The sequence below is a fragment of the Adiantum capillus-veneris genome, chromosome 8, assembly GCF_014529385.1.
Source record: "Adiantum capillus-veneris isolate H3 chromosome 8, ASM1452938v2, whole genome shotgun sequence".
NCBI lineage: Eukaryota > Viridiplantae > Streptophyta > Polypodiopsida > Polypodiales > Pteridaceae > Adiantum > Adiantum capillus-veneris.
Genome location: NC_140938.1, coordinates 72,192,119 through 72,201,782, shown reverse-complemented (window position 1 = coordinate 72,201,782; position 9,664 = coordinate 72,192,119). Strand labels below are relative to the sequence as shown.

General features: G+C 43.5%; 1 protein-coding gene across 1 annotated transcript; it reads right to left on the bottom strand.

The window, feature by feature from the left end:
* Positions 1-2,004: 2,004 nt before the first annotated feature.
* Positions 2,005-6,184, bottom strand: LOC147452356 (pyrophosphate-energized vacuolar membrane proton pump-like). Its single transcript, XM_086518076.1, has 8 exons — positions 5,628-6,184; positions 4,486-5,060; positions 3,855-4,237; positions 3,699-3,785; positions 3,291-3,621; positions 2,749-3,159; positions 2,603-2,662; positions 2,005-2,423 (listed from the first exon to the last, which is right to left on the bottom strand). Exons 1-8 carry the CDS (start codon positions 5,845-5,847, stop codon positions 2,217-2,219), a joined length of 2,274 nt encoding a protein of 757 aa, XP_086374202.1. The 5' UTR covers positions 5,848-6,184; the 3' UTR covers positions 2,005-2,216.
* Between the last annotated feature and the right edge of the window lie 3,480 nt (positions 6,185-9,664).

Sequence of the window (9,664 nt, the reverse complement as noted above, 5' to 3'; positions counted from 1 at the left end):
TCGATTTTATATGATTGTTTAGATTGTTTTGCTCCAGCCTCCGATTCCTCACTTCAGACTCTCAATATTCTTCAACTTCTTTTGTCTTTGTCTAAGTACAAGCTCTATTATCTTTCTTCTGGCTATATTTAGCAATGACTACAGGTTCTTTACATTCTCCTTGCTTTCTTGAAGTCGATGATTAAGAGAATCCTTGCATTATTGTTGCAAATGGTTCTCCATCTTAAGAATGTCCCTTTTGGCTATAAGGTTTTGTGTATAACTAAATAGCCCTTTCATACCATCTCCTACAAATCTTATAAATGAAGAGTAGCTGAAAAAGGTGGGGTGCATTTGGTAATGGGGTCTATAGAATACAATCCACCATTTGTCTATAGGTCAATGTGCTTCTTTCCTTTTGATCTCATTACCATTACACCACTATTTACGCCCACATTGTGTAACATCTACTCAAAACAAGGTGAAGTGTCATGTTGGCACTCTAAATCAAATAAAATGCAAAAAAAACCAAATGATGTTTACTAAAACAAGACCCTCTTACTAGTAGAATACCAAACAAGGTTTCAATCTTTCAATGCCTTACATATAAAAGTCAATAGTGTACCTAACTCCTTAAGGCTTGTTTTATAAAGCCAAAAACCTTACAATTTCAACCTTTCGAAAAGAAACCAAGAATCAACTAGGACTATCCACCAACAATACTAACAAGGCCATTACTAACGTGCCAACGACAACACTACCTGTGTGTGTCTGCGTGTGTGTGTGTGTGGGCGAGGGGGGGGGGGGGGGGGGAGAGAGAGAGAGAGAGAGAGAGAGAGAGAGAGCAGCATACCTTGCTGTCTTTGCTTGAGGCTCTTTGCGTTGTCGCTACTGTCGATAAATTAATTAGCTTTTTCCTTGCAACTACCATTTTTATTACAAGCGTGGCTCCAAAGGGACACTGAAAAGCAACATCTTATAATAGCTTCAAAAAGCCTAAACGTTGTGTACAACACATATCATAGGCATAGGCACTACGCCTATCACTCCATGCAAGTAGGCAGTGCCAACAAACACATGATTTTACAAGCTTCCTAAAAACCACCCTCACAAGTTGTAGAATTCACCTTACTTCTTCAACAACTCAAATAGACGTGCTATAAGCGAGAAGCCAAACCCATTTGGGCCAAAGTTGAAGCCCTTACTTTGGAATAGACGTCTTGTTTTGTGTATGGCAACATCAGAAATGAGATGTAATAGCGTGGAGAGAGCATAGAAGAGAAGAGAGATGGGTTCTCTTAAAGGTTAAACTCTATGTGGTCAACATTCACAAAGGAAAGCACTCGAAGATCGAACTTCACATTAATGACAAAACGAGACATACATGCTCCAAGCAAAGCTCAAGAATTTGACTTCTTATTCACAACGTGAGATTCAAGTGGCAGAATAGTTTTTTCAAAAATGAAAAGTTACAATATGACAAAGGACACAAAATCTTTAATAAGAAACCATCTGTCATGTACATGTAAGTGGTTGTGAAACCACTTTTGTAATTACATATTTTGAGGCAATATAAAAGGACTTTTTTTCTTGTCAGGCTTACGGTTTTTTCCTAATGTGCAATTATATAACCCCCTAATAGGTCTGCCACATCTCAAAAAATTAAAGGTTCATTCAAAACATATTAAGTGCAGAAGTGAAGGTTGAGTTTAGAAAACGAAAAGACGGATGAAGGTGGAAAGTAGAAGACAAATGAAGATGGAAAGTCAAAAGACTTTTTGTGTCCATAGAAGTAAGTGTTAAATAAGTTAAATTTTAAGAATTAACACACCCCTCCTTTTTAAGGCTCGTTATACACAAAACTTTCTGAGGTGAGCATAACACTAGCCATCCTATTAAGACTTTCCATCAAATAGTAGCAATCACCCACTATAACCATCCTTTTTTTTTTTAAATCATCAAACTCCATGTAGTGGTAGTAAAGTTTGAAAATTTGTTCATCTCCGCTCCCCAACAAAAACTCCATTTATCAAAGGAATTTTCTCTTGACTTCAACATAAGTGCTTACATCCCGCACCAAAAGAATTGCACTGAAACTGGCCTAGAGACGGTACAAGTTACAACATTCTCATCAGAGCTAAAAATCTGGCTAGTTCTGCTACAATTTAAAGTGAAATAAATGGGAAAATGCTCATCTGCATGGAGCTCCAAAGACTCAAAGTCTTGCTGATTTTCTTCTAGCCAATCTTGAAGAGCAAACCTCCATGAGCAGCAAAAAAGGGAGCAAAAACAAGGGACTCCACTGCCATAAGCTTGATGAGGATGTTCAGAGAAGGTCCCGATGTATCCTTGAGAGGGTCGCCAATGGTGTCACCAATTACGGCGGCCTTGTGTGGATCGGAGCCTTTAGGCCCAAGGGTTCTAGCATGCTCAGAAGCTCCAGCCTGCAAACACAAAGCCAAACAAAATGTTGGGCATCTTGACAAAGCTTCTTCATTTGAGAAGGTAAATAGTAGCCCATGTACAAAAAAAGCCAAACAAAATTTTGGGCATCTTTTCCCATCTTCTTCCCTTGAGAAACAGAGAGCTAAATAGCAGTAGCCCATGTACAGAAAAAGCCCACCTCAATATACTTCTTGGCATTGTCCCATGCACCTCCAGTGTTTGATGCAGAGATGGCAATCTGAAATAAGAAATCTCTTGGCTAAGCTACCTTAAATCTCAAAGAACAAATAATAGGCAGTCTCAGTACCATTCCAGCTTTTTTACCTGAACACCAGAAACCAACGATCCTGCCAGAAGTCCAGCCAAGGTCTCCACTCCAAACAAGATGCCCACAACCAAAGGTGTTAACATAACCAACGCACCAGGAGGAATCATTTCCCTGAGGGAAGCATCAGTCGAGATCTTCACGCAGGTAGCATAGTCAGGCTTGGTGATCCCCTCCATCAAGCCAGGAATAGTGTTGAACTGCCTGCGCACCTCTTCCACCATGCTTAAAGCAGCCTTGCCTACACTCTTCATTGTCATAGCAGAGAACCAGTAGGGCAGCATAGCACCCACAAGCAGTCCAATAAACACTTTAGCAGATAGCACATCCACTGTTGTTAATGCAGCCCTGCTCACATATGCTCCGAACAACGCCAGTGACACCAACGCGGCGGATCCAATGGCAAAACCCTGAATCATTGCATAGAGGAAAGATTATGCCAAAGAGTAGAAAAGTAAAGACAGACAGTCAAGATGATGCAAAGAACTGTAAGGGTATGTACGAGGATGCACAATGCATAAATTAAGAGCAGAGGAGCTACCTTTCCAATCGCAGCAGTGGTGTTTCCAGCAGCATCCAAGGCATCTGTGCGTTCACGGATGTGATGACTCATTCCTGCCATTTCTGCGATACCGCCAGCATTGTCACTAATTGGCCCATATGCATCAATTGCAAGACCAGTTGCGATAGTGCTGAGCATTCCTAAAGCAGCAACAGCAATCCCATAGAACACTGCCAAGGCAAAGCTGACATAGATTGCAACTGCAATTGCAAAGATGGGAATTATGACAGACTTGTAGCCCAATGCTAAACCGAAGATAACATTGGTAGCAGCTCCTGTTCGGCAGGCGTCGGCCACATCCTGCACTGGACTGCAAGAAACTCACCTACAGTCAGTAAAATGAGTAGAAATTCACCCAAAAGGCAGTAACTAGAAACTGAGGTGAACCTGTATGCATTGCTAGTAAAGTATTCGGTAGTATATCCAATTATCAGGCCAGCCCAGAGTCCAACAGATACACAAAAGAACAAATGCCTGCAAGACTCAAATTGTAAGACCACAAGCGATGGACCAGTACAGTAGAATGCATCCTAAACAACTTACCACCACTGCACAGTCTTCGGTGTACTGCCCAGATTGTAGATGGTAAATGAGGATGGCAATGCAAGGTAGCAGACAAGAAGAATCCCAAGAGTCATCAAAGCTGTGGAAATGATTAGCTGCCTCTTCAATGCAGGCTCAATCTGCTTCACATCTTTGATTTCATATAAGTCGGTGGCAAACAGGGTTGTGACAAGACACACAACAATGCCCATGGAGCTAATGAGAAGCGGGAAACACATGGCAGTAAAGTCATGGGAAGTCCCAAAGGAAGAAATAGAGGCCACGACCAAGGCGGCACAAGAAGACTCTGCAAAGGATCCGAATAAATCTGAGCCCATTCCGGCAATATCTCCAACATTGTCACCAACATTATCCGCAATGACCTGAAATCGACGCAAAGAGGTCAGTCAGAGAGGACATCCAACTGAATTAAGGTCTATTTGACCTGATCCAGAATGTTTTAACACGAAGATCCATCCAGACAAGCTGACTAAGTGGAACATCCATGGAGTGTCCAAGAGGCCATCACAATATCAAACAGAGATCTACTTTCAACTTGGGAAGTCGAGCATAAACAAAAAAGAAAGCTTCACAATTCTCGGTACTACACGCATACAAGCTTGTAACTTACAGCAGGATTCCTCGGGTCATCCTCTGGAATATTCCTCTCCACCTTGCCCACCAAGTCAGCACCTACATCAGCAGCCTTGGTGTAGATTCCACCACCCACGCGACCGAAAAGTGCAACAGAGGAACCACCCAGCCCATAACCAGTGATTGCTTCAAAGAGACCCTCCCATTCGGTGCCATAGTAGATCTTGAAGAGATTAATAGCAATGTAGAGGACAAGAAGACCATTTGCAGCAAGTAGGAAGCCCATTACAGCCCCGGAGCGAAATGCCACAATAAATGCCTTGCCAACACCTTTCCTAGCTTCCAAGGTTGTTCGAGCATTGGCGTAGGTGGCTATCTTCATCCCGAGGTAGCCAGACAGCACAGATGTGACCACTCCCAAAACGAATGCGACCGTTGTGAAGGCTGCGGTTATGAGGGCAGGAGCACACTCTTCAGATGTGTTGTACACACACTGCTGAGGGGATGTGCTGAAGTTCTCCACAGATCCCAGGAAGACAAAAATGACGATTGCAAATGCGCCAAGGAATGCCCCCAGGTACTTGTACTCTGTAAAGAGGAAGGAATTGGCGCCTGCAACATGCTAGCTAGCATCAGTATAACATTGGCGAGTGAATCCAAAAACCAAAACATAGGACAATGTACAGAGAGTATGTCTAACCATGTCAAGATAATATAAGCACACACAAATCACAATCCACACAGTTTAACCAAGCACTTGAGAGACCATGAAACCCATGGCACAACAATGCTGCATAAAAAGCATCCCAAAAAACCACTGTTATGCACCAAGATCAGCGTTCCACCAAAGAGCGGCGTGAAGTAGTAACGTCAGACAATTCATTGCAGCTTCCACCATAGTCATTTAACAACAACAGTCCTTGGGATCCCGCACACCAACAACATGCCGTTAGCAGCTTCAAGTGACTCTCAGAATGCATACTCCTTGTATACATATAAACACACGCATCCAAGGCCCACATTACGAAGCATCAGTGCAAATACAACAGACTGTGCATGCATGCCCACACTCACACACTACCTCGGTGCCTAACGAGACAAGGAAGCTCGAAAACTCACATTACGGCAAACGAACGTGAAGGATTCCAACCTACATTGTCCAAAGAGAGGCACGCTTACCCACAGAAATGGCCTCCTGAATCTCTGCACACTTGATGACGGCATCGGGTCCATCAGGGCCTTCTTCAAGCAGATAGTCCTCGTGGCCGTTGTCACTGGACTTGGCAGGGGAGACGGAGATGAAGGAGACATAGTACCATTGCAGAAGAGCGAACCCAATGCCTATCACAGCGGCAATGGGGATGAGGACCTCCGTCCACACAGTAGAGAGGATCGGCATTGTGAAGAAGGGCTGCCTATGCCCCTCTCTGCAGAGAAACTAGGGTTTTCTCAGCTGAAAGCGCAACCCAGAGCGCAAAACTCTCCCTGGGGATAAGGGTAAACGCAGATCTCCTGCAAATGGGAAGTATAAATTCGAGTACGTGTGTGTTGGTGTGCGTATGTATGGGTTGATATCACGTGATGTGTGTATGCGTGTGCGCTGAGAGGGCGAGTGGTGGAGAGAGAGGGTAAGTAAAGGGAAAAAGGAGCGCACGATGAGCGCAATGGTTTGCCTCTCCTAAATGCAGGCTCCAGAGCTCGTAGCGCGCTCTCTTCTCTCTCTCCCCCTCTCGCGAGTGACACACATACAACACGACCTGCGCCCGCTCTCTCTCTCTCTCTCTCTCTCTCTCTCTCTCTTCCTCTACCCCCCATATCTCTCTCTCTCTCATCAACAATCCCCCTCGGCTTTCTCTGTGTGTCACTCTCACTCTCTCTCTACTTGCTCCTAGCTGGATGGCTCAAACGGCAGGGAGATCTGGCCGCTGGGCTGGCTCTCATTTGCTGACTCGGCCATCCTGTCCAGCGTTTCACCTCTGATATTTATGGGCAATTATTCGGCTGTCGATCATCCATAGTGTGTATTAATAACATGAGGCCGTGTCACACTGGGTCTTGGGCACCCAGCACTCGCTGCCTCTTTGAGAGTGGTAACTGGCAAACCAAGTTGGTGTCAAACTTGGTCTTTCATTCAAGTTGGGTTCAAACGGGCCTACTAGCAAAAGTCGTATCAAAACTTGCCTCTCCTCTCATCTTTTACACAAGGAGGAGGCAGTTGCTATGATAAACATAGTTCCAAACAATGAGTGATGGCTCAACGGTAAGACACAGGCCATGAACGAGGCCCTAGCAGACTCGAGCTACATAGCACGTGATTTTCGTTGCAAAAGCGATTGGTAGAAGTGTGTTTGCGAGAGGGGGAGGGGGGGCTCGCTCAAGTTTCAATGGGTCCGACGACGTCCTCTTATATTTTGCTCCAATGAGTCCACCGAGAACACACGCCTCTTTCTCCCTCTCTAGCACCAGCCCATCTGAACCCATCGTGATGTTTACACATCCTCCCAACTCACGACCATTTTATCTAGCAACACATACGAGGGTTAATACTTCCCCTCTTGAGCACGTGAATTTGAGTACAATAATGCAAGTTGCAACCTCCTACCTCTACTCCACGCATCTTTTTTGTTTATCTCTTAGGAGGATGAAACTACGTACTTAAAGGCTTGTTGAATCATGCTTTGTTTTGAGTGCAAACTCCCATGAAAACGACAAGTGTTTGCAATATCATAATTCGCAGGTTCGGGACAAAGCTTGTTGACAAACTTTTGAAAATCCATGCATTGGCTTTGGTGTGCCACTTTCAGGAAAGCTATGTTCAAGGTTTGAGGCTTTGTTTAAAGGTGGGGATCATTATGGTGATCCATAGAGTCCATTGCATAAAAAAGTTGTACCCTTTATGATCATTTGCAAGCCCAAAGAGGTGAGTAATAATGTGGGCGTTTGGCATAGATAAAGTACCGTTGCAAATTGGGTGAGCCAAAAGAACTTGATTTTATCTCCCAAGAAAACCTGCGATGTAGAAAGATTGGGAAATGCAGCATTCTAAGTTTCTAAAAGATGTTTTAGTGCGGGTTGCTTGCAAGTTGCAACTTCGCTTATGTATGCATTACAAGTGAGTAGATTTATGCATAGCCCAAGGTCTGCACATTGCTCTTCTTTTGATCAACTTGGACATCTAAAGCCTCAATGTTAGAATTGGGATTGCATGGATGCATACACAACTTGGAGAAGATGAAGAAGCTCAAGGCACACATCAGAGAGTATGTTTCTTAGTGTGAAAATAGAAAGATAAGTTAGTCCTAGAGTGATGCGCATACATACAATGTCATGAAAATTAATTGCTAACCTTCTAAAAGTATTTTCCATCTTAATTTAGCCACTTAAGTTTGAGGAAATAAAACGAGAACAAGTGAAGTTGGTTTAAGTGCTTAAGGGCCAGCTCGATCAAAGGCTTAGGACCAAACGGAGAGAAGTCCATAAAAGAGCAAGGGTAATTGATTTAGTTATCTCAGACATAGTTATACGTCAAGGAAGGATAAATATATCCAAAACATCCTTGATCAAAGGTACAAGAAAAAGAAGGTTAAGTAAAGCTATGGGTGAAGGCTTTAACTAATAGTTTTTGACCGCCCTATGCGTTCCATCTAATTGCAAGGGTGGTAAGGTAATCTCCCATTATTTTATTTTCAGCTTTGTTGTAGGTGGTGAACTTACAACGGGAGGTGCAAACACTTCTTTGTTTGTATGGATATGTACAATAGTAGGTGGAGGTTGTGTCGAAGCTTCTATTTCCGTATAGGAACTAGATGAAGAGCAAAAAGCTTCATTTGACTTCCCTGTTCTTGAGCTAGGTGGAACAAATCGTTCTTTCTTTGGTACCCAAACTAGCTCCGGAGTGTGTGTGTGTGTGTGTGTGTGTAGCATTCTATGATTTGTTTCTTTCTGCGATCGTCAATTCGTTTTGGAGCTATAAGATTCGGGTCACATGGGTCAGGTGACAGGTAAGAGCACAATTTAAGTTTTGACACCCAGATTTGATCATTTTCTTCATAGTAGCCTTGGGCTTCTAATAGTTTTTTAGGAATCCAACGCAATGTTTCTTTACATTTCTTGGGGTGAGTGGGGCGTCTCTTACTAGGCTCATGTCTTTTAGCACTAGCTATGGTTGCTAAAGAAGCTTTAGGGACACACTTGTATGTTTTCTTTGTTATATTAGGATGGGTCTTGTGTGCCTCAAGCCTTATTTCAACTACAATAGTTGAAGCTCTAGAGAGTTGGGCTATGGGGACATATGGTTCAACCTCTTGGACATGCAATGTTTTGGGTTTTATTTTCTTAATAGGCAATATCTCAGGGACTATGGCTTGAGTGGAATGGCTAAGAGTTGGTTTCTGCGTTGTGACACCCCCAATCCCCCAATCAAAAGTGCATTTGGTGGCTATCATCCACGTGCGTCCTAGGTTTATATTACCCTCCATAGTTCCAGCAGGCATGACCAAAAAATCTTGAGCTACAACCCCATTGTCATAAGTGACAGAAGTGTGCCGGATTCCAAAAACCACAGTTTTGTTAACACCCTTGACTTGGATAATACTCTCAGATAGAGATGGCTTTTCTATGACTGACACCATACCTTATATGATAGCAGATTATACTTAGCACCCATGTCCAATAAGGCGTTATATAGCACTTTTTCATAGGCTTTATTTAGCTCAATAGGGTATCATAGAGGTGTGTCAGAGTCCAAACAATCATCCTCTGTTTCAACGTGGAATGCATGTGTAACTCTAAGGTTGGTCTCTCGTTGGCGTTGTCAGGAGTTTTTTTGAGCAAGGGATTGCGCATATGTACATATACATGCATGGTGCATCAAATAAAGAATTGCCCATTTTCCTTAGCCAGGTGGTTACGTGGGGCCCACATGTGTACAGGTAGGATAGGGTGTACATAGTGCATCGATTTTCACTATTACCAGTACCACTGTGTTTTTTCTACAATAAGGAGGAGTTGGTAGCGCGTAAAACTTCTTGAGGAAGCTATCCGCGGGCCGACGACATGAGGTAAGCAGGTGCGTCAGATGGCATCGAGTGGCGTCAGGAGACCGAACGGGGTCAATATTTGCACGTGGATGAATACGGACACAACGTGGGTGTTTTCTGGTGAGAGTTATGCAGAAAGGTCATCATTAGGACCACTTTTTGGGGCCACTTCACGTG

Bases quoted from the DNA above. Each gene is read 5' to 3' on its own strand.
- LOC147452356 (XM_086518076.1), bottom strand. From the start codon at position 5,847: ATGCCGATCCTCTCTACTGTGTGGACGGAGGTCCTCATCCCCATTGCC. The intron at 3,786-3,854 runs GTAAGTTGTTTA...TGAGTCTTGCAG, and splicing joins CCGAAGACTGTGCAGTGGTG to GCATTTGTTCTTTTGTGTAT. The intron at 3,622-3,698 runs GTTCACCTCAGT...AGTTTCTTGCAG, and splicing joins TTTACTAGCAATGCATACAG to TCCAGTGCAGGATGTGGCCG.